This window comes from Cornus florida, unplaced genomic scaffold, assembly GCF_030987335.1.
Source record: "Cornus florida cultivar Cherokee Brave unplaced genomic scaffold, ASM3098733v1 CherokeeBrave_3.0.0_Hap2_Chr09, whole genome shotgun sequence".
Lineage (NCBI taxonomy): Eukaryota > Viridiplantae > Streptophyta > Magnoliopsida > Cornales > Cornaceae > Cornus > Cornus florida.
In genome coordinates this window covers 20910684-20936746 of record NW_026775579.1, presented here as the reverse complement: position 1 = coordinate 20936746, position 26063 = coordinate 20910684, and the positions used below count along the sequence as shown (strand labels likewise).

The 26063-nt window shown below is 33.0% G+C and overlaps 2 protein-coding genes across 2 annotated transcripts; one reads left to right on the top strand and one right to left on the bottom strand.

The window, feature by feature from the left end:
* Positions 1-3886: 3886 nt before the first annotated feature.
* On the top strand, positions 3887-6301 carry LOC132272408 (endoglucanase 10-like). Its single transcript, XM_059773566.1, has 6 exons — positions 3887-4283; positions 4401-4711; positions 4827-5291; positions 5360-5498; positions 5621-5796; positions 5900-6301. The coding sequence occupies exons 1-6, from the start codon at positions 3887-3889 to the stop codon at positions 6299-6301; spliced, it is 1890 nt and encodes a 629-aa protein (XP_059629549.1).
* Positions 6302-7288: 987 nt separating this feature from the next.
* LOC132273584 (glycolipid transfer protein 3) lies at positions 7289-10810 on the bottom strand. Its single transcript, XM_059774562.1, has 6 exons — positions 10350-10810; positions 10020-10075; positions 9560-9690; positions 8210-8345; positions 7700-7843; positions 7289-7568 (listed from the first exon to the last, which is right to left on the bottom strand). The coding sequence occupies exons 1-6, from the start codon at positions 10516-10518 to the stop codon at positions 7533-7535; spliced, it is 672 nt and encodes a 223-aa protein (XP_059630545.1). The 5' UTR covers positions 10519-10810; the 3' UTR covers positions 7289-7532.
* Positions 10811-26063: the final 15253 nt, after the last annotated feature.

Here is a 26063-nt window from a genome sequence, read left to right as displayed (position 1 = left end):
ATCATAAATATAGTACGATAATTATTGAAACCGGTAATGTCAGATTCATTAAGAATGGTGAAGTCAGTGGGAGTGATAAAAATAAGAATGTGATCATTCAAGAAATCACAGTATAAATTTACTTATCCATAACTTCTAAGGAAATAATTGTTCCTTCAGTTGTTGAACCGTATAACAACGAAGAATAATTGAATGATCAACAACTCTATAATGAGATTGTCACCAATAAATAGATTGTAAAAAAATCATAAGAAATAATATTAAGACGATCTCAAAGAGAAAGGAGATCTGCTATTCTGGATGGACTATGTGATATATCTGCAAGAATCTGATTTTGATATATAGTGAGATATATACGGATCCGGTTGCATATTTAAAAGCCATTAACAGTAATGATTTTACTAAATGGATTAATACCATGAATGAAGAGATTATAAAGAAACCTTCTCTCCAGTATATAAGAAGGAATCTTTTAAAATATCATAGCATTAGTAACTTATTATGATTTAAAGTTACATTAAATAAATGTAAATACAACTTTTATGAATGGGAGTTTATAGGAGAAAGTCCATATAGAACAACCTGAAAGCTTCACGTTAGAGGGTAAAGAATCCATGGTCTATAATCTTAAGATGACAATATATGGATTTAAACAAGCTTTCTAACAATGGTATATTAAATTTAATGATACCATTATTTCTTTTGGTTTTAAGGAAAACACTATTAATCAGTGTATATACTAGAAGGTTAGTGGGAGTAAGTTTATATTTCTAATTCTATATATTGAAGATATTTTATTTGTTAGTAGTGATCTTAGTTTATTATATGAAAATAAAAGTTATCTCTAAGAACTTTGAAATGAAAGATATGGATGAGACATCTTACGTGATCGGAATAGAAATATTTTATGATAGATCACGTGGATTTTTAGATTTGTCTCAGAAAACACATATTGAAAGAGTTCTAGAAAGATTTGATATGGAACATTGTTCAACCAATATTGTTCCATACATAAAAGAGGATAAATTCAGCCTAATGCAATCCCAAATAATGAGTTAGCTAGAAGGTAAAGAAGCGAAAAATATTCCTAATGCATATATTGTGGAGTTTGATGTATATACAAGTTGGTATGTGATAAAAGATTATATGCTCACACTTATAAAGACATTTTTTAATTGGCTATTTGTTTCTTTTGGCTGGAAAAACAATATTATGAAAAAGTATAAAGTAATTTTTTATTACTTTGTCTATTATGAATTTTTAATTTGTAGCATGCTTTGAGGCTACAATTTATTATTGCTAAATTTATTTCAGAATTTGGAGTTATGGGTAACATTTTCAGATTGCTGAAAATTTATGTTGCATTTGTTGATCTCCTTGTATGAAAAATGATAGGTATTCTAAAGTTGAAATACTTTATCATTAAAGAAGATGTTTAGAAACAACGAATGGCTATTGAATATATAAATATACAACTTATGATTGCAATCCATTAACGAATGAACTACCACCCAAGACATTTATGGAACATGTTAAAAGAATGGGTTTTGAATGTAGTCAATAATGATTATTTTTTAATTGTGGATTGCTTAACAGTGCTTATATATATTTGACATTTTGCGCTCATTAAATGTGTTTCTAATATTTCCTATTAGTTAATATACATGTACGTATTGCTTTAATAAGTGGTAATAGGAATAGTCTTGGAAAAGACATTATTGTTAGATCATTATTGATACTTCTCATTTATAGACTATGTTGAATAGGTTACTAGTGTTGTGGTACATGGAAGGCACTATATCATTTAGGGACATACAACCGCCATGACTCACATTGATAGTTTTTTTACCATTGTATTTATGATGACCAACTTAATACCTTAATCTGATTTATGGTGCACACTAATGACTATTTTACTAAACCACTACAGAAATTATCAAGTGGGAGAATGTAAGATTATTTATTTATTTGTGGCCCACGTGATTTGGACATGTGATATAATACTTGGTGGCTAAGTAAATAGATATCAATTAATATTATTAATTTTTGGTCAACTTATAATTACCTTTTTGGTAATTACTTATTGGAGAAGTGTTTTCCTTTCTTATTCTTTACTTTAATGGAAAGTAGAATTATGTTACTAAAAGAAAACTGGTCATCTCTCTGCCTTTATAAAATTGCATATACTCCATCAATTATGTACGATTAATGATACAACACGTAAAAGTTTTATGTGTGCAAAAGGCCAAGAGAGAAAAACCAGTTTCCATCTTTGCCTGTTGATCAGAGTTGCAGATTAGTTCGTGGTTATAGGATTTTATGGATTTAATCTCAACAAGGTTTGATATTATGAATCGAGGTATTTATATCTAACCATTTATTTATGTATTATAGATATGTGAAAATCATGAAGTTCTAAGATATGGGATTCATGTAAATTTGTGATTAATGGCTTAACACGAATTATTAAAGTTTACAGTGTAATGTGAACTTTGAGCTTTGCAGAGTTGTAGGTGTAAAGCATGAAAAAGCTCTGAAGCATACTGTCTGCACTATAGTTGCTGGTTTGGTAGCCCTCGAAGTCTAACTATTGTCATTTTGGATGTTTTGTGATTAGCTTTGTTCATGTTTCTTTTATTTTGGCTTGGTGCCTCATGTTTTTTTACAGTTATCTCACTATTATACAAGCTTACCGTTTTAGGGACATACAACCGCCATGACTCATATTGGTAGTTTGTTTACCATGGTATTTATGATGACCAACTTAATACCTTAATCTGATTTATGGTGCACACTAATGACTATTTTACTAAACCACTACAGAAATTATCATATGTGTCAAGTGGGAGAATGTAAGATTATTTATTTAATTGTGGCCCACGTGATTTGGACATGTGACATATTACTTGGTGTCTAAGTAAATAGATATCAATTAATATTATTTATTTTTGGTCAACTTATAATTACCTTTTTGGTAATTACTTATTGGAGAAGTGTTTTTCTTTCTTATTCCTTACTTTAATGGAAAGTAGAATTATGTTACTGAAAGAAAACTGGCCATCTCTCTGCCTTTATAAAATTGCATATACTCCATCAATTATGTACGATTAATGATACAACACGTAAAAGTTTTATGTGTGCAAAGGGCCAAGAGAGAGAAATCAGTTTCCATTTTTGCCTGTTGATCATAGTTGCAGATTAGTTCGTGATTATAGGATTTTATGGATTTAATCTCAACAAGGTTTGATATCATGAATTAAGATATTTATATCTAACCATTTATTTATGTATTATAGATATGTGAAAATTATGAAGTTCTAAAATATGGGATTCATGTAAATTTGTGATTAATGGCTTAACATGAATTATTAAAGTTTACAGTATAATGTGAACTTTGAGCTTTGCAGAGTTGTAGGTGTGAAGCATGAAAAAGCTCTGAACCATACTGTCTGCACTAGCTTTGTTCATGTTTCTTTTATTTTGGCTTGGTGCCTCGTGTTTTTTTTACAGTTTTCTCACTATTATACAAGCTTACCGTTTTTAACTATCAGTTCTTTTTTTGACTTCATTTTCTCTTCATTGAGTGCTGACAATTGCCATTTGGACGGCAGCAGCTAAGCATATATATGAAACTGTGAGTATGGCTCACAATGAGGATGCCCTTCTCGCGCGCTCTCTCTCTCTATCTATCTATCTATCTATCTATCTATCTATATATATATATATATATATATATACATACAGGCACACATTGGAATGACCGTTATGACAGTTGCCTTTTGGCTTATTCAAACTTCCCTTACTGTTCTTCAATAGTGCATGATCATTTTCCACTTCTCTATACACCACATTTTGATCGTTCTAAACTTCACATTCTTCATTAACCATGCCTCAATCCAGCTACTCTCAGAGCCTCACTTCTGCCTCTGATACGAATATGCACACTGAAAGGTTTGTCCATACAATTTCTGAGGCAGGCCGGCTTCTCCCCTCAGCCAGCCGTTGGAACTCCATAGAACTCGACTTCAATCTCCTCCCTCAATCTTCCACCGGATTTGATTCACTCCCTTCGCGATTCTCTAAATCCGTGGACTTCAATCTTGTTATCACCAATAGAAAGTATTTCAAGCGCTTTGTCTATATCTCGGTCTCCATTGTTTTCCTTGTCACTCTACTCATTCTATTGTTACAATTTTTGCCACACAAACATCACCACCATGGCGCTTCCCAGAACCTAACACAAGCACTAAGCCAAGCTCTTCTATTCTTCGATGCACAAAAGTGTAATATATCACAATTGATATTTCAGTAACAATATATATATATATATATATATATATATATATATATATATATATATATATTTGACTGTAGAATTGATGTTTTCTTTCTTGGTGCAGCTGGGATTTTCCCAAAGAACAGTTTGGTATCATTCCGTGGAGATTCAGGTTTGGACGACGGGAACATGAGCAACCCGCGCGCAAATCTTGAGGGCGGCTTCTATGATTCGGGAAACAATGTTAAGTTCAGCTTCCCTACAGCTTATACTGTTACCCTCTTGAGCTGGACAGTGATTGAATATCATCAGAAGTATGCTGATATAGGTGAGCTTGACCATGTTAAGGACATTATCAGATGGGGCAGTGACTACTTGCTCAAGCTTTTTGTTCCTCCAAATGCAACTTCTGCTCAAACCAATTTGTATTCTCAGGCAAGCTCTTTGTATGTTTCATATGACAAATTTGTTTCAGGGTCTAATCAGTGAAGATGTCATAGACATGTCTACTTATGTTTCGGCTTTATAATTTTTTGGTTTTGAGGTTTAGGTTGGAAGTACCAATACTACAATTGAAAACGACATAAGCTGCTGGCAGAGACCGGAGGATATGAGCTACGCGAGGCCAGTTTCAAGTTGTGGTAGCACAGCTTCAGATCTAGCCGGGGAAATTGTTGCAGCATTGTCGGCTGCATCATTAGTATTCAAGGAAGATATAGATTATTCAGGAAAATTAGCCGAAAAAGCAGAGACATTGTTTGAACTTGTGACTAGGAATGACTCACATATACAAGCAACATACACTAGTGATGCTTGTGGAGAACAAGCAAGACAGTTTTATAATTCATCCGGCTATAAAGACGAATTGGTTTGGGGAGGAACATGGTTGTTCTTGGCTACCGGGAACTATAGTCATCTTGGAAATGCAACTGATATGTTTGCCTCAGCCGATGAGGATGAAAAATTTTCCGAGAGAGGGATTTTCAACTGGAATTACAAGCTTACTGCTAATTCAGTAAGTTCAGCATTAGAAGTTATCAACATTATAGTTTCTTGGAATAAATTCGTTGTTTTTTTTTGTAGCTCTTGCTGACACGACTTAGATTTTTCCGCGATCTTGGATACCCGTATGAAGCTGCTTTCACTTCATCCTCAAACAGGACTGACTTGCTCATGTGTTCATATCTTTCGGTTACTGAACAACACTTTACTAAAACAGATGGTAAATGTCTGTTTAAGTACATTATGTAACATAATGTGAAAAATGTTGCACCGATTAATGTTTTGCTCATTGCTTAGCCTGGCCATTAGTTCATCCATGACGCACACATTTTCTTTAACTAGGTGGATTGATTCTCTTAAATCCTGATTCTGGTGCACCACTCCAGTACGCTGTGACGGCTTCTTTTCTGAGTAAATTGTATAGCGACTACCTTGACCTTCTGCGTAGATCTGGTGGGAGTTGCAGCAGTACCACCGACTTCTCCCTGGACATGTTGCGGAGCTTCTCCAAGTCGCAGGCAAGTAAAATTTATAATATTTCTAAAACATGCTTCTAAGAATGCATATGCAAATCCAGCGGTACGGTGTCTAACTTTTCCTTCTTTTTCCAAATCTTTTCAGGTTAACTACATACTTGGAGATAATCCAATGAAGATGAGCTATGTAGTGGGATATGGAGACCAGTATCCGACTCAAGTTCATCACAGGGCTGCGTCGATCCCTTGGGATGGTCAAAGGCATTCCTGTGCACAAGGAGAAAGATGGCGAAACTCAAAAGATCCAAATCCTAATGTTCTTTTAGGAGCCATGGTAGCAGGGCCAGACCAGAATGACCTTTTCCTAGACAACAGGGACAAACCATGGTTCACAGAGCCAAGCATATCGAGCAATGCTGGTTTAGTCGCAGCACTCATTGCACTTCATGATTATCCTCGTCATTCTTCTAATTCGGCAAGCATCAAATTGGGCATAGACATGACCGGTATCTTCCAAAATGTCAATCCAGTTGCTTCAGCTCCTTGAAATTCTCTTTCCTTTTTCCCTGTCATAGGTTCCATACGAATTTCAAAACCTAAACCCAAGTTACTTCCGGGGGAAACGAAGAAAAAGGTAGACGATATGTATGAAAGTGAAACTCTGTTTTTTAGCATTTTTTGCTAATAGTTTGTGAAGTATAGGCTGCCTTCAAGAATAACTCTAGTGCTTAAATTCTTTTTCACATATCTCAATTGGGAGATGTATTGCCAAATCAAATGTCAAACTTGCATTTCCACCTTAAACTGCACTTGGGAATACTACAGGGGTAACTTTATTACTATCGCGCATTGCAACTAGTGGCTGGGATTTGAGTGCCTACGCTGCAAATTGAATCCTGTCAGCCATATGCTAAATTATATGATACTACTTGCAATTCACACAGCACAGAAATGCAAGTTTACAGGTTTGATGGCGAAGTGAAGACTAGATAGGGGTAACAATATGCCAGTGTCTGTCCCACGTATATGGAATACCGGGAGGGGAAGACTAAAGACAGACAAATAGTAAGGGCAACAATGTTTGGTGCAAGTCACAAGTTCTATATGTCGAGTTCTCTTCAAGAGGTTAAGGCGCTGGCGGTGCTTCTTAAACTGCCTTGAGAAGTGTTGGCATCAACCTTACCAACCCAAGGGAGGGGAAAAACAAATATTTGGAACACATCCAGCCTCACACATGTTCTTATTTTCTTAATGAACCATATCCTCTGGATTCAACTTCTCACACACTGTGTGAAATGTCTTGGACTAATAACATTTGAAAATAAACTCCTCTAAAAGAGTTTAGTGCCTTTCTTAGGGAGATAGAAGAGTCAACTAGCTTGAAGTAAAGAATCAAAAACAAAGGGCACTGATATATATACTGTAAAATTTTAGCAGCAACAACTAACACAACATAAACATGAGATCTATTGAATTGTTTTGCCTGTGAAGTTCACATTTAAGCCTTGAGGATCGCAATGTACTAAACACAACATAAACATAACAAAATCTGTATCTTTTTAAGATAAATCAGATGACAACATAATTAACACAACAAATTAGATTCTTCACAAAAACTCACACCTTTTATAACATATTTCTTACTTTGTACAGCACGAGCAGAACTATATATATGTATTTGTACTTACATCAGAGGGACATAAATAAAGTTGAAAAAATCTCTACACAAAACTGAAAAGTACTGTACATCTGATTAGGTTTGTTAACACATTCTCTCTTCAGGTAGACTTTAACCTATCCAAACCACAACTTCTCTGCAAAATTACATAAATTATAGATAATGTTAATAAATAGACATACATATATGGTGATCATTTTGACATAGGGATAAAAGCATAGTGTGATCAAACAGAGAATATAATAATGGTGGAGGTGGTAGGCTTACCAAAGTGGAGTGGATGTCTTCTAGAAGAGGCATGAGTAATGAATTCAAGGCCTGAATGTCCTCTTTAAGCATGTCAAAGTCCTCATCTTTGGACATTAGAATATCAATAAAAGTTTTCTTATCAGGCAGTAGTTTGAGTGCTACCTACAAAAAAAATATATATTTAGGCAAGAGGAATGCAAAGTACTAAGAGTTGCATAACCTTAGTATGGTTCTAGCATAAGTTCAAAATGTCTAATGAGCCCAAAAATGTTCCATGTGTCCATTGTGCATTAACACAAGAATAGTCGAAATCAAACAAGCCATCTTCCTTGTGTCTATTTCACATTATATATATGTATAGATAAGGTTGAGGTCATTGCTTGGTGTCCTCACAAGTATGGAACAGATTCGAGTGAGAGCGTTTTTCCCCCCTCCCCGGACATAGAGATTGCTCTCTCTCTCTCTCTCTAGATATATATATATAAGATCCCGAAAAAGAAAACAAAACAAAGAAGAATGTATTATTACTCTGTAGGCAGTTGATGAAATCCATCCATGCCATGGCTTTAGGTTGATGTTGTACGATTCTTCCACTGCTTGCTCCATGCTCTTCCCAAAATCCTTCACCAATAACTGCAACAGAGTAACTGCAAAATCCATCGTTCTGCAAGTGAAACCTTATTAGTTTATTGTTTCTTTTCTTTTTTCTTTTTTATTTTTTTTTTTCAGGGAAAAAAAAATGAACATCAAAGCTTACCAAATAACAAGAATGACCAAGGGGTTGGCTCAAGTGGATTAGAACTTGGCCCGGTGTCTCATGAAACATCGGGTCTAAGGTTCGAATCCTCTCCGGTGGAAACAATTCGTTGATGGGGGGTGTGTGACAGTGTGAGTATCAACTAAAAATAAAAAAATAAAAAAAAATAATAAAAAAAAAGACCTCCCAATACATGCCTGAACAATGCCGCCCAGAGCTTCATTAAATACATACATGGGTGCAGCAAAGTGGCTGCTGCATGAGCGATTTAAAATGTTGAACAGTTCGAGATTCTCAGGCAGTAACATGGTTTGACAATAAGGGCACCCTACTACAACACAAACATGGTTTATGCTAAGTCTTTAATTTGTAAATTTATGTTTTGAAGCACCGAATCAACGATTGAATTGGAATGAATTTTGGGTTGAGATGGGTTGTTTCAGCCCTGTTCCAAACTAGTCATGTTTTGGTTTCCAGTTTTTGAAGCAATGCATCAATAACCGAAGCCTAATGTTATTGAGATTAAGTTAGTTTGTACCAGTTGCTAATATGGCATGTTTAATCCACACTATCAAGTTAATATGAAATTAGTGTCACAGACACCAATTCTTTCATGTACTCTAAAAATTGCCAGCCACAAATATACAAAGGCCCACTTCATCCAACATTGATAATCACTAGGCCACATGTGCTCTACTTCTAGCATTAATTTCTCAAATTTTATATATGATATTTTTAGTGAAAAGATTCTTTTAATAACGATTCGTGAAACATGCCATGTGATAAAGAAGAGCTCCTACTAATTCCAACAAAAGATTTACAATGGGCATTAGCCCAGAACGTATGATCTCTCTTTTACCAACAGCAGGTGCTAGGCCCGTTTGATTTCTCACTCAAAAAATAATTTCCTGAGAATAAAAAATTGAATTCACAAAACTATAAAAGAAGTTATTTGAAAACAAATAATTTTTTTTAAATAAGAAAATAATTCTCAGAAACTATGAAGGAAGAAATTTTTTGTACAGTTTTATGAGAAAACGGAATCAAGCAAACCCTATTAAGACAATATTGTAAAACTTTGATGCACTCATATCCTTTTGATTAGACAAGAAGTCATTTACCTGCTAAGCCAAACAAAGGCTTTACTACAACTTGGGCCCTTTCTTGCATTGCCTTCTTTAGCCTCTTTCTTCAATATCTCAACCAAATTTGAATACAATGAAGGGTCAGATTCATATAGCTTCTCCAATCTCTGGAAATGAAACAAAACAAAAGTTTCAACTTGGAATTTCATCAAATACCCCTAGACTAATTAAGTAGGAGAAAAGACACACAAGGATAAATCAGTCACTTTGGATTAAAGTTTTATATATATATATATATGTATATATAATTAAAATGTGGTACCCATTTGTGATTGAGAAAGGAAAATGACAAAGTTGTCCTTCAATTACAGGGGTTTCATCATCATGCATAAAAGTCAAAATAGGACCCAAAAGCGTGTGTTCTTCACAAGATAAGACAATGACAAAATGTATACAATCAATCATACAATTAGCAAATGCATTGGTTATCATATACCTGGATATTCTGATCAACGTCTTGCCTCATAACAGCCATTGTTGGCCCTATCTTATCTGAAAAACAAAACCACATAAAATCTAAATAAGATGTTGTGTGTGTACTATATTCAAAGTTTGGAAATCTCCTAACAGAAAATACAAAAAGAGATCATTTAAAGGCCATTAAAAAGATGGTGATTAGTTGCAAAAGAGGCAATTTGATGAAGACCCTTTTCAAATTATATAGTAATATACTGATTTCAAGAAAATAGTGGAGACCCAAATCATAATTTTAATATATATATATATATATATAGAGAGAGAGAGAGAGAGAGAGACAGGGGCCAACCAAGAACTTGAAGGACTAAGTTGCAGACAAATAGGAAAGGTTTGGTGGGAATATATGTAGCATCATCAACATCGACACCTGCAGGTTGAACCTTGACAAGCACCATAGAGAGCTCTTCAATGGCAGACCTTATCTCTGACCCCTTTTCCATTTCTCTCCTCCTTTTCATCTCAATCTATATTTTTGAAATCTTCTCTCTCCTCTCTATTCTAGAGCCTTGTATATACAAGTCTCAACTGGGTATATATCTAATTTTTCGATAGATTACACTGCTAAAATAAAATATTTTTATATAATATTTAGAGAGAGAGAGAGATGGAGGGCAAATCTAGAGAGAGATTTCTAATAGTTGCATCAATATTGGATTTTCTAAGATGGAATGCAATGGCCACTCATCAGGCGAAAATCAGCAAGTACAATACTAAGTCATATGGAAGAAAGCTTGTGAGGTCTGAACTCCATTATAATATTCAGTTGTTTATATTATATGATTGCGACTTTGTATTTGACCTCGAAGTTATCAGCTAGCTACCATCCTCTTACTGCTATCACTTAACGTTCTGAATGTCATGGTTAATAGTTTATACGTGGGACCAGATAAGAAAATGACATTGTCTGATCATCTCAACCGTCCAAACAGTATCACAGTCTATGAAGCGCCAATGAGAAGAGAGACCCTATCATGTCACATCGATTGGGTGCACAAAAAAAAAAATGTTAGAACTGGTTAATTTTATCGGACCAAATTGAAGCGTATAGTTTTGTTAAGCTCTTTGATAATAATTGCTTCAGTTTAAAAAACTTGGGAAACTGTATTAGTTTTAATCCGATAAAAAAGAGAATCGAATCAAACTAACCTCAATTATTAATAACAGTAGTCTTCAACCGTTCCTTGTGAACAAAGGGTATCATAATTAATCAGCTTTTATTTATTTATTTATTTTTTCTTATTTTAAAAAAATTAATCATTCTTTTCAGTACCATTAAATATCATTAAGATAAAATGACAAAACAAAACAATTTTGGTTGGCTTACAAAAAGTCGTCACTTCCAAGCCAGTAGAAAGGAAGTGGATGTGCCAAGAACTGTTGTCCTTCCAAAAAAGAACACCAAACAATATTCCAATGAAAAATTATTAGGATCAGCCAATTGAAAAGAAGTTTGGAATGACCACTTTCTAGGGTTCTCTTTGCCTTGAAAAAGGACTTAGAGAAAGTTCTAAAGCTAGTGGAAAGAAAAAGGAAATTGAAAGTGCAAGACTTGTAATTAGATGGAGTAGGAAAAGAAAGTACTGGACTTAAATTAAACATAATGTAAATTCATTACTGGAATGAAAAGATACATGAATTGAAATTGAATAACAAAGTGCTGTATTGTTATGTGCGCTGAACAGGGTTTGTATGTTACGCCTAAGTATTCTATTTATAGAATCCTTCTTGTATCAGCTGGAGGTGGCAGTTTCAGAAGCAGTTAAACCTTCCACTTGGTCTATCTCTGTACTACCAAGTGTCCCATAACTTGGTAGTTTTCTTCATATATGGTTTCCTTCAGAGCTTGATTAATGCATCATACTAGACCTCATCCATGTCACCCACGATCCTTGGTAACCTCTTAGCAGTTGGCAATAACAGTTTTATCCATACTTGAAAACTTACACCTAGCACGCTTGCACGTTGCCAAGAATCCCATGACATGGTAGTTCCTCTTCATTGTGCACGAGCCCGTCTTTTCTGGACTTTTATATACTTCACATGTGTATATATATACCATGCCCGAGATACTTATATTATAGAGAAAGCTAGCAATCCTAACCGTGTAATGCTCAACGATCTTCCCATTTGCGCTTGGCAATCTTTCTCGATTCTACGATTCTTGCGAGCTTTGGTATAAGAGTTAGGCATGTTTGTAGCTTCATAATTACCTCTAGCTGTCAAAACGAGTTTCAAGGGACGTCCCAAATCTCAAAGCTAATGAATCCCTACCCACTGACTTATTTGAGCCTTATCATTACGACCTCTTGGAAGGAATGAAATGCATATTCGCTTTATACCCTTACAATTGAACTACAACTGGCTTCCTACAGAAAAAGTAAAGATGGGATAACTGGTCATCGGGGACAGGGTCAGAGCAAACCTCAGCTCTCACGCTCTGTGCCATTTCAAGTACGTAAATGCTGTCATCTAACTATTTCCAGCTAGCAGTTGTGAGCCACTCCTCCGCTCGTTGACATCTCGGGTTACGGTTGCTATAGTTCCTCGAGTAGTGTAACGACTCGTACCTGAGAGTCTAAATCATTATCCTAGTTCTTAACCAAACCCGAGGTCGTCTAAGGGCAACACAATCATTTGGCTACTACCCAAAATAAATGTGTGCAGGTCTACACGTTAATGAATAGAATAAGAGAATAGAAATCATGTCGGGATCACACATCATCAACAAGTCACAAGTTATCCATCATCAACAATTTTGAAGTGACTTATGCAAGCGCATACCACAGTCACACTTCCACACTTCCACACAACCACACCGAAAATGTACTAACTAACCGAACTTTGGGTACCTCCCACTATCCCTAGGGAGAATTTGCTAGTCGTCCCTGGCAAAGGATACCTCCCAACTACCATTTGGTGTCCGAGGTCATTAAATTACTCATGGGTACCTCCCGTGTCCCTATTAGCTAGTCAGCACCACCGATAGAGGGGTACCTCCCCAAAACCGGGTTTAGGAAAACCTTTCCTCAAAACTTCTTCAAATTTCACCATTTACATTCCACATTTCCTAACAACACACCCAATGCCCAATGATAATGCAATGTCATCAATGTCATGCTTACAATGTATAGCATGTTTCAATAGTCATCATTGTTAATTCATAGTCACAATTCTAACTTCACATGAATTTATACATAAACATCAACTTTAAAACATACTTGGCATTTGACAATAACACAATTATTGAACATGTCAACATATGAATATTAAGACAACAATAACATGAATTTGACAATGAAATACTCACATTAGCAATATTACAAACACTTGGTGCATCTAGCATGTCATATTCAATTAGAATGTCAATTCAACCCAAATTATCATGCTCATTCAAAATTAACCACATAGTTCATACTATAATTGCAATTTAACTCACAAAAGTCACGTTTGATCACATAACAACTAACAATTTGACATAATTCATCACATACATAAAACTCTAACATGCTACTACAAAATTGACATCAAATTAGCATGCAAAATTTAGGTGAAAACATGAATTTAACTACAAAATTAGAGGACTATGTGATGAGCACTGAATATTGCATATTCGAGCCCCTAAATACGCATATGTTAAGACCTAAAGTGATACTTTATCAAGTTTTAGACTGATTTATGTTTATTTCGTGTTTTTAGGTACTTTCCCAAAAGAATGGTTAAAATTGAGCTTTTATGATGAAAAAACTGACATTGAAGATTATAGAGTCGTTGCTGGTCATTTGAAGCAAGTCCAGAGTCAAAAATGGTGATTTTGGTGAAGTCCAAGTGTCAAAGCTCGAGTCTATGTTCCTAAGGCTCGAGCTAGAAGTCAAACAGAAACAAGAATTCTAACTAAGGCAAAATGGTTCGAGAGAGGGGGGCCAGCCAAGAACTTGAAGGACTAAGTTGCAGACAAATAGGAAAGGTTTGGTGGGAATATATATAGCATCATCAACATCAACACCAACACTTGTAGGTTGAACCTTGACAAGGACCATAAAGAGCTCTTCAATGGCAGACCTTATCTCTGACCCCTTTTCCATTTCTCTCCTCCTTTTCATCTCAATCTATAGTTTTGAAATCTTTTCTCTCCTCTCTATTCTAGAGTATTGTATATACAAGTCTCAACTGGGTATATATCTAATTTTTCAATAGATTACAACACTAAAATAATATATTTTTATATAATATTTAGATAGAGAGATATAGAGGGAAAATCTATAGAGAGATTTATAATATTTGCATCAATATTTGATTTTCTATGATGGAATGCAATGGCCACTCATCAAGCGAAAATCAGCAAGTACTATACTAAATCATATGGAAGAAAGATTGTGAGGCCTGAACTCCATTTTAATATTCAGTTGTTTATATTATATGATTGCGACTTTATATTTGACCTTGAAGTTATCAACTAGCTACCATCCTCTTACTACTATCACTTAACGTTCTGAATGTCATGGTTAATAGTTTATACATGGGACCAGGTAAGAAAATGACATTGTCGGATCATCTCAACCATCCAAATAGTATAACAGTCTATAAAGCACCAATGAGAAGAGAGACCCTATCATGTCACATTGGGTGCACACAAAAAAATGTTACAACAGTCCAAATAGTATCACAGTCTATGAAGCACCAATGAGAGGAGAGACCCTATCATGTCACATCGATTGGGTGCACACAAAAAAATGTTAGAATTGGTGAATTGTATCGGACTATTGTAATAAAAATAATATCAAAGTATAAAAATAAAAAGTTGAAAGAACAATAAGAGAGAGAAAAAGAATGAATAGCTGATAGTTTCTCTCATTCATTGTTAAATGATATATATACATATATATAGATATCCAACCGATTGAAGTAGTGTACAATTACAATTTGTACTTCAAATACCTGTCATTTTTTATTTCGGTGTACACTACCCATTGCATCACTCTACCAATCAACTATGCTTCTTTTATGCATGTCATTTTAGTGTAATCATGACTAATGCAAGTTACAGCCTACACTTTACATTTCCATTTGCATATACTGTCAGTGCATTAAAGGATGTGGAGCTCACATATTATAACACTCCCCCTTGGGGTTCATAATGCTACACTAAGAACATGTTTCATTAAAACCTTGTCAGGAAAACCCATTGGGACAAAACTTGAGCGAAGGAAAAAGAGTACAATATTCTTATATGTTTGAAAAAGGTATTGTATAGTTTAGAATTGTCTCATTAAAACCTTGCCAGGAAAACCCATTGGGAAAAAACCTAAGCAAAGGAAAAAGAGTACAGTAAATGTCAATACCTTTTTTAAGTACTCCCCCTCATCAGTTGTAATGCCCCGATAATTTTAAAAGATTTATTAATTAGGATTAATTATTTTATTTTATTTTTCAATGATTTATTTTATTTTATTGAGTGCTAGATTAATTATCTTATTTTAATTAAGTTATATTTCGTGATTATGTATGATGATTGATTGTTTGTGTGGTTGATTATTGATTGAATTATTGGTGTGTTGATTTTATTGGTATTATATGACTTAGTTGTAAATTCTTGTTTGTTTATGTGCTTCATGTAATTAGTTATTTTAATTTCTGTATTTAATTAATTATCTTATTTATTTAAATTAATTGGATTGGGCTTAAGGAAAGTTGGACCAAAAGATGTGGTCTTGGGCTTGTATGAAACCTTATTGGGTTAATTAATGAAGGTCCGTGGTTATTTAATTATTTAAATGATCACTTTTGTATCAATTATATTTATATATATATATATATATATATATATATATATAAAATTATATATAAATATAATTAATTAATAATTGTTATGGAAAGATATATATATAGATATATATTTATTGATATTTATAAGTATATATGATTTAATTAACTAATGAGTTAATTATGGAAGGAATATATATTTATATATAATATATGTTTATAGATATAAATTATTTAAATGTTATTATTTTAATTCATAATACTAGTTGGAATAGGATTTGGAATTTAAGGTGTATAAAAATACACATAAAACTTTAGGGTTAAAGGTTTTACACGTTAGAAAAATAAAACAGACAGAGAGAGAGGAAGAAGAAGGGCTGACAAGGAGGAGGTCGGATCTGAAAAGGAGGACGTCGGAATTGGAAGAGATAATTAAAGCTTAAAGCATCGGTTTCGTTTCGAAACTTTCAGGCGAGTTTTCTCTAACTTTCCTCTTAGAACTCATAAGGATTTCACCTTGAGTATCAAGGCTTTAATTAAATTTATTTGTTTAAAAATTATGGTTAGATCGGAATAATTAAAAAGTATAAACTATTATATTTGATTTTTAGATTATTGGATTTTAATTGATATATATAGGTGTTTTGTATATTTTAAAATCAATCTATAGGTGGATTTGTGACCCAAGAGAGTTAATTATGGTTTCTTTATTTTCTAGAATTGTTCTGTAATTTTCTGATATTTTTAGGAATTTATTAGGATTTATTTTCCTATTATTTGTTAGGAAAATAATTATATATATACTAGGTAACTGATCCAGTGCGGCGCGGTGTAGGATAATAGGGTGTATACGCCAATTAGGGCCATTTGATTAATTAAACTTATGTGAATTGATATGGTGCATCGCGGCGCATAAAACTTTGGTGCGCATGTGTATCTGGACCATAGAAGTGGTCTGGTCAACTATGGGATTATTTGGTGTATTGCAGACCATGAGAAGATGGTGCACTCGCTGATTTGGACCTTAGATCTATTATAGTTAATAGAAAATAATCTAGTGTGAGCGTGTTCATTTGCTCACTCATTTATGACCATTGGATGCGGCATAAAGGAAGTGATGGATTCAGTGTGGTGAGCTCACGGTAGCTGAAAGAGCTTAGCCAATACCAGCACACAAGGAGGCTTGAATCCAGCGCGTGCAAGTGCATAGTAAGCACGTGGGCGCGCGTGGGAAACTATGTTGGCCTAATTCGACACTAGAAATTAAAACGGTCATAACTTAATCATTTTAAATCGAAATTGGGTCATTCTTGAGCTCAAATTCAAGGATTTTTCGTCTTCTTTCCAATGGTACCAATTTCATTATCAGATTCCCATCCTACTAGGAAATATTTATGTTTTAGTGAGAAAGTGTCGGAAAACTATTTAAACCAATATGGAGTATTTAAAGGAAACTATTTCTGACATATTTAGTTGCACTAATTTGTGTAAATATAATAAATTAATAATTTGTTATGGAAGGAAGTGTATATATATATATATATATATATATATATATATATATATTCATCCTTCCATACAACTCATAATTATTTATATATGGGTATATATAGTTTAATTTGTTTATGAGTTGTATGGAAGGATGAATATATATATATATATATATATATATATGTATGTATGTATGTATATTGATTTTAAATAATCAAGGATTATTAAAGAAGGTGTTAAACACATATATACATTAAATAACATATGTGTAGGTATATATATATATAAATCATTTAAGATGATTAATATTATCATTCTTATTTGGCATATCTTAATAGGCTGGTTGTTAAATTAATGATATGCGTATAATATGCATGTGATGGCTATGTATGATTTAGCGTATTGTTAATTTTAAAGTTAATTCATGGTTAAAGTGTGGGCATGGATGAATTGTCAAATGATTAAATATATTACCTAAATATTTGTATGAATAGAATACATATATGGAAAGCATGGATGAATTGCTAATTAAATGTATGAATAAATATACCTGTGGAGGCATGGTTGAATTGCCAATGTATAAATATACATACACGGAGGCATGGTTGAATTGCCAATGTATAAATAAATATACTTATGGAGGCATGGTTGAATTGCCAATATATAAATAAAAATATTTACAATGGCATGGTTGATTTGCCAAAGCATAATTACGTTGTTATGTGTTAGATGATTAAAATATCATCTATGGTTGTTGTATGTATGGATTGGATTAGGGTTAGATATTCTTAAATGAGAATAGTTTAGTACTTACTGGTTAGTGTATTATTTTACATTAATAAAATAATATTGCGGAAGACGTGGATGATTTGTCAAAACTTGGATTTTGGATATGTGATTTAAACAATTAAAATCATTATCGGGTTGGGATTAAATAGAGTATTTCTTTTATTATAATTTGTTATTTAATTGATTAGACAACTGACTAGGATGGGATTAAGGTCAAAGGAGTTTTTATAAAATGAAATGGTAGATTGGTCTAGGTATGAATATTATTTTAATAATTATTTAATAGGTATGGAAATTTAATAAACCTATTAATGGATGTGATTAGTATAGTATATATAATTATATATAGACATGTATATCGTGCTTTATTAAAGTTAAAACTTTATTAGGTTTGGTTTTGATCAGAGATGATCTGCTTATTGGTTTTCAGAGGCCTGGTAGAGTGAACTTGCTCGTAGGGTTTAACCCACGATTTATTTTTCAGGTTATTAGAGGTTCCAGTCTCGAGGTTGAGGATCCGCAGCTGGGAGACTGTCATTCGTCTATTCATCTTGTGTACTTTTAAATAGTATTGGATTATTGGATAATGTTTTAAGGGGTCCTTGAGTTATGGGATTTCCGAATTGTAATTGTTGGAGAATCATTAAGTAATATTTATTTATTAGTTTTCTTCAGCAGTTTATTTATTCTTTATTATTCATCTTTGTATTCTGTGCTTGTTAAATACTTAAATTGTTTTGATATCCCTTGATTTTGTGCGCGGACTTGATCAATCCGTGTTCCAAAATTAGGGGGTATTACAGTTGGTATCAGAGCACTCCAGGTTCAAGTGTCCCTAGGGTGTCTTTCGTTGTGTGACTTCCGCGTTGTGTACTCTTTTACTTAGAGCTTAAGTTTAGGATTCATTGTATTCTATATTCGGTCCGTTAGTGTGTCCTAATGGTAAATCATTGAGTCTTATCAGGAAAATGGTAAGATACCGATTTAGAAGGTATTGGTAAATCGTTGAGTCTTCCCCTAATTTTGAAGTATGGGTTTTATGGATTTATGCACCAATAAAATAATATGGAGGTATTTTAGGGACGGATTAACGGAATAGTTAAGTCCTACCTATTTATTTATGAATTGTATGGTTTAATACACCGGTATGGGACGGTGGTATTTCAGGGACGGATTAACCAAAGAAGTTAAGTCCTACCTATATATTTATAAGGGAACGGATTAACCATAGCGTTAAGTCCTACTTATTCGTGTCAGGTCAACGGAATAGTTGGATGGTATGTCATTGAAATAATATGGTTGGATAGTTTACTTTTATGTGGATATAATGGATTATATATATATATATACATACATACATACACACACACATATATGGGCCATGATATAAGCTTGAGTCTCAGGATCAGTGGTTAGGATGGAGGCGTATATTGCCGATTGAGATGGGTAGCTGGGTTTAAGGATGTGTGGGCTCTGGTAGAAGGAGGACTCGTAACCACCTTTGTGTGCGTTTTACATGAGATACCCACTATCCGGTTGAAACTGCTTTAGTCCAGTGAGAGTCTCTAGTGTGTACTTATATTTATCAATTATATAAATATGGAATTAGCTAATTACGTGATGTGTCTGCTAATAATGAATATGTGTGGATGGGTTAATTTCCACACGGATAAAAGGAATAATGAAATTTGAAATTAAATAATCAAAGTTTTTATTTCATGGATTTGTGAATTCCGAGGACGGAATTCCGTTTGTTAGGGGGGAAGAATGTAATACCCCGATAATTTTAAAAGATTTATTAATTAGGATTAATTATTTTATTTTATTTTTCAATGATTTATTTTATTTTATTGAGTGCTAGATTAATTATCTTATTTTAATTAAGTTATATTTCGTGATTATGTATGATGATTGATTGTTTGTGTGGTTGATTATTGATTGAATTATTGGTGTGTTGATTTTATTGGTATTATATGACTTAGTTGTAAATTCTTGTTTGTTTATGTGCTTCATGTAATTAGTTATTTTAATTTCTGTATTTAATTAATTATCTTATTTATTTAAATTAATTGGATTGGGCTTAAGGAAAGTTGGACCAAAAGATGTGGTCTTGGGCTTGTATGAAACCTTATTGGATTAATTAATGAAGGTCCGTGGTTATTTAATTATTTAAATGATCACTTTTGTATCAATTATATATATATATATATATATATATAATTATATATAAATATAATTAATTAATAATTGTTATGGAAAGATATATATATAGATATATATTTATTGATATTTATAAGTATATATGATTTAATTAACTAATGAGTTAATTATGGAAGGAATATATATTTATATATAATATATGTTTATAGATATAAATTATTTAAAGGTTATTATTTTAATTCATAATACTAGTTGGAATAGGATTTGGAATTTAAGGTGTATAAAAATACACATTAAAACTTTAGGGTTAAAGGTTTTACACGTTAGAAAAATAAAACAGACAGAGAGAGAGGAAGAAGAAGGGCTGACAAGGAGGAGGTCGGATCTGAAAAGGAGGACGTCGGAATTGGAAGAGATAATTAAAGCTTAAAGCATCGGTTTCGTTTCGAAACTTTCAGGCGAGTTTTCTCTAACTTTCCTCTTAGAACTCATAAGGATTTCACCTTGAGTATCAAGGCTTTAATTAAATTTATTTGTTTAAAAATTATGGTTAGATCGGAATAATTAAAAAGTATAAACTATTATATTTGATTTTTAGATTATTGAATTTTAATTGATATATATAGGTGTTTTGTATATTTTAAAATCAATCTATAGGTGGATTTGTGACCCAAGAGAGTTAATTATGGTTTCTTTATTTTCTAGAATTGTTCTGTAATTTTCTGGAATTTTTCTGATATTTTTAGGAATTTATTAGGATTTATTTTCCTATTATTTGTTAGGAAAATAATTATGTATATACTAGGTAACTGATCCAGTGCGGCGCGGTGTAGGATAATAGGGTGTATACGCCAATTAGGGCCATTTGATTAATTAAACTTATGTGAATTGATATGGTGCATCGCGGCGCATAAAACTTTGGTGCGCATGTGTATCTGGACCATAGAAGTGGTCTGGTCAACTATGGGATTATTTGGTGTATTGCAGACCATGAGAAGATGGTGCACTCGCTGATTTGGACCTTAGATCTATTATAGTTAATAGAAAATAATCTAGTGTGAGCGTGTTCATTTGCGCACTCATTTATGACCATTGGATGCGGCATAAAGGAAGTGATGGATTCAGTGTGGTGAGCTTACGGTAGCTGAAAGAGCTTAGCCAATACCAGCACACAAGGAGGCTTGAATCCAGCGCGTGCAAGTGCATAGTAAGCACGTGGGCGCGCGTGGGAAACTATGTTGGCCTAATTCGACACTAGAAATTAAAACGGTCATAACTTAATCATTTTAAATCGAAATTGGGTCATTCTTGAGCTCAAATTCAAGGATTTTTCGTCTTCTTTCCAATGGTACCAATTTCATTATCAGATTCCCATCCTACTAGGAAATATTTATGTTTTAGTGAGAAAGTGTCGGAAAACTATTTAAACCAATATGGAGTATTTAAAGGAAACTATTTCTGACATATTTAGTTGCACTAATTTGTGTAAATATAATAAATTAATAATTTGTTATGGAAGGAAGTGTATATATATATATATATATATATATATATATATATATATAATTATTTATATATGGGTATATATAGTTTAATTTGTTTATGAGTTGTATGGAAGGATGAATATATATGCATATATATATATATATATATATTTATATATATGTATGTATGTATATTGATTTTAAATAATCAAGGATTATTAAAGAAGGTGTTAAACACATATATACATTAAATAACATATGTGTAGGTATATATATATATAAATCATTTAAGATGATTAATATTATCATTCTTATTTGGCATATCTTAATAGGCTGGTTGTTAAATTAATGATATGCGTATAATATGCATGTGATGGCTATGTATGATTTAGCGTATTGTTAATTTTAAAGTTAATTCATGGTTAAAGTGTGGGCATGGATGAATTGTCAAATGATTAAATATATTACCTAAATATTTGTATGAATAGAATACATATATGGAAAGCATGGATGAATTGCTAATTAAATGTATGAATAAATATACCTGTGGAGGCATGGTTGAATTGCCAATGTATAAATATACATACACGGAGGCATGGTTGAATTGTCAATGTATAAATAAATATACTTATGGAGGCATGGTTGAATTGCCAATATATAAATAAAAATATTTACAATGGCATGGTTGATTTGCCAAAGCATAATTACGTTGTTATGTGTTAGATGATTAAAATATCATCTATGGTTGTTGTATGTATGGATTGGATTAGGGTTAGATATTCTTAAATGAGAATAGTTTAGTACTTACTGGTTAGTGTATTATTTTACATTAATAAAATAATATTGGGGAAGACGTGGATGATTTGTCAAAACTTGGATTTTGGATATGTGATTTAAACAATTAAAATCATTATCGGGTTGGGATTAAATAGAGTATTTCTTTTATTATAATTTGTTGTTTAAATGATTAGACAACTGACTAGGATGGGATTAAGGTCAAAGGAGTTTTTATAAAATGAAATGGTAGATTGGTCTAGGTATGAATATTATTTTAATAATTATTTAATAGGTATGGAAATTTAATAAACCTATTAATGGATGTGATTAGTATAGTATATATAATTATATATAGACATGTATATCGTGCTTTATTAAAGTTAAAACTTTATTAGGTTTGGTTTTGATCAGAGATGATCTGCTTATTGGTTTTCAGAGGCCTGGTAGAGTGAACTTGCTCGTAGGGTTTAACCCACGATTTATTTTTCAGGTTATTAGAGGTTCCAATCTCGAGGTTGAGGATCCGCAGCTGGGAGACTGTCATTCGTCTATTCATCTTGTGTACTTTTAAATAGTATTGGATTATTGGATAATGTTTTAAGGGGTCCTTGAGTTATGGGATTTCCGAATTGTAATTGTTGGAGAATCATTAAGTAATATTTATTTATTAGTTTTCTTCAGCGGTTTATTTATTCTTTATTATTCATCTTTGTATTCTGTGCTTGTTAAATACTTAAATTGTTTTGATATCCCTTGATTTTGTGCGCGGACTTGATCAATCCGTGTTCCAAAATTAGGGGGTATCACATCAGTGCCAAAGATCTTTAAGTTATCGCATCCCAATGTTTTATACCAATTTCTTGAACACTATGGTTGGCAATGCCTTAGTGAACAGGTCTGTTAAATTTTCATATGAACGTATTTGTTAAATATCAATTTCACCATTCTTTCATCTGTGCAGTGCATGCGACATTATCTTCATATAATATTGTGGGGCTATCTGTTATTGATGAGAACCACATGTTGATCTAATGTGTTGGATTATGGATCATAACCAAATGCATTCCCTGCTGGCCTTATGAATTGCGAGTATCTCAGAATGATTTGAAAAAGTGGCAATCATTATCTGTTTCATAAAGCACCATAAGATAGCAGTGCCACCACAAGTAAACACATACCCTTTTTGTGATCGAGCTTGATGTGGGTCAGAGAGATAACCAGCATCTACATATCCAATTAACTGGGATTTTGATTTTTTTTAATAAAACAATCCCATATCAATTGTTCCACAAAGATATCGCAATATGTGTTTGACTCCATTTCAATGTCTACGGGTTAGTGTAGAACTGTATCTTGCTAATAAATTGATTAAAAAAGTAATGTCAGGTCGTGTGCAATTTATGTAATGACCCGGTCATTTGCCTTCCTTTCCTTTTTCCTGAAATTTTACGAATGAATTTTTTTCGTTTAATTTTCCTTACTGAACTCTGTTTCTTATCGCTTAGTGTCATCTCAAGTGCTCAAAATTTGTTTCTGAGACTCTTTCATGTGAATTGACAACTTCCTTTGAGAACCGAGTCATTTTCGCATTTTCACTTTTCGGACACTATGCGTCTTTCGTCCTTTTCCCTGTTTCGTCTTTTTCCCTAGTATGTCTTTTTCCCGTTTGTCACATTGTTGGCACAACCTCACTTCTCATACTTGGAGTTAGTTTTTGACTTTACGTGCCTTCATCTTGAGTGGTTTTCTCGAAATACGTATCCTTACTTTTGCAACAAAGTACTTTGGTTGCTCCTGGTGTCCATAGGGGCATGGATGCACAATTCTTTAGAATTTTTTTCATTTCTTGGGGTGTTTTTCGTAAATATCTTTTGAAGATATTTTATTCCAGGGGCATCTAAGAAAATATCTTTTGGAAGATATTTTCATTCTGGGGCAATTTCATAGTTAACCCTTTTTGTAGAGGCCATTGTGCAATTAACAAAAGTTATTGTAAAATATCTCGTCTGGAGCCTAGATCCTCGTACAGGATTCATTTTCACTTTTCGTTGACTCATAAATTCATAGAATTTCCTTCTGGTCGTTTTTCTCCAGTTTCAGAGTTTTTGGACCCAGTTGCCGCTGAACTTTTTCGGGGCATAACTTTCTGCTCGGGACTCAATTTTCAACGCCGTTTCTTCCGTTATTCATATTTTATCATTTTGAATCTTTTTTGTTTATGGAGTTTTTCTGTTTGAGCACGTTTGCTCAAAATCCACTTTTCCGGACCTAGTAAGGCCCTTTCGGGGCAGTTTTTGAGACTTACTATAAATAGGATGCCCTAAAGTGAAAAATCAGATTTTCACTCATCTTCTCCACTCTCTTGGCCGGCAGCCATGGGAGCTCCTTGGCTACCACCCTTTCTCCTTCTGCTCCACTTGATTTCCTTGGTAGAAATCCTTCGGCCTTTACATTTATTGTTCCCCTCAACGTGTTCTATCATTCCCCCTTATTAGAATTCATTTCTGACCATTTCTTGAGTTTGGGTTTGAGGTCAAGTTGTGATTTTCATGGGGCTTTCTTTGGATTCATGTAGATCGTGTTGTCCCCGACAAAACCCTTCGGTTTCGGCGAATTCGGAGCACTTTTTTTTCGATGGGGATTTGAGGCTTTCATCTCAAATTGAGGTAGGGAGTGTTATAATTTACTTTTTGCTATATTACATGCTTGTGATACTTATACAACTTGATTACATGCTTGAATCACAAAATCTAGAGATTTTATTATTTATTTTTCTTGTGAATGATTTAATTTTCCCGGTTGTCCATAACTTTGTTTAATCATATGGCATGATAGAATATTACCCCTTATTATGTAGATTGACATATATTAAATCTAGATTATTTGGACAAGTAATGAAGATTTTATTTAATATTTATCTTGAATAAAATATTAAATCATGTGGCCTTATCTAGCTTTAAATCAACATGTGATAGCATATTATATTAGGCTTTAGCATGCTTTTCAATATAGATTAATTTGAGAGTAATCGGAGAAATTTTGAAATCTAGTAATATTTAATTAATTAAATTAATTAAATTGCTCTAAGTGTACTATTCATCCCGTTGGATTTCCGACTTGAAATTCTTGATATACATGTCATATAGTTTCACATATATTAAATCTAGAATATTTGATTAGGTTTTGAAACCTTCCAATTATTATTTTTCTAGTATTAAAGTTTAATACTCGTGGCCGTACGTTACATGAAATGTACTTGTACTGTGTTCTTAAATCAAGTTGTGACATGTTGTATAACATATATTAAATTGAGGTCATTTGGATGACTTTCAAAATCTAGAGATTTTAATTAAATGAAATAATTAAAATCCATTTAATGGTACTATGCACTTTATTAAGTTTCTAACCTTGTATTCATGATTTTCTTGATAAGTTCCTTCACGTGTATTACATTGAGCTTAATCGGATAAGTTTCGAAACTTATATTTATTCATTTCCTTTATGTGGAACTTAACTCACATGGTTGTGTCATGTATGAAATG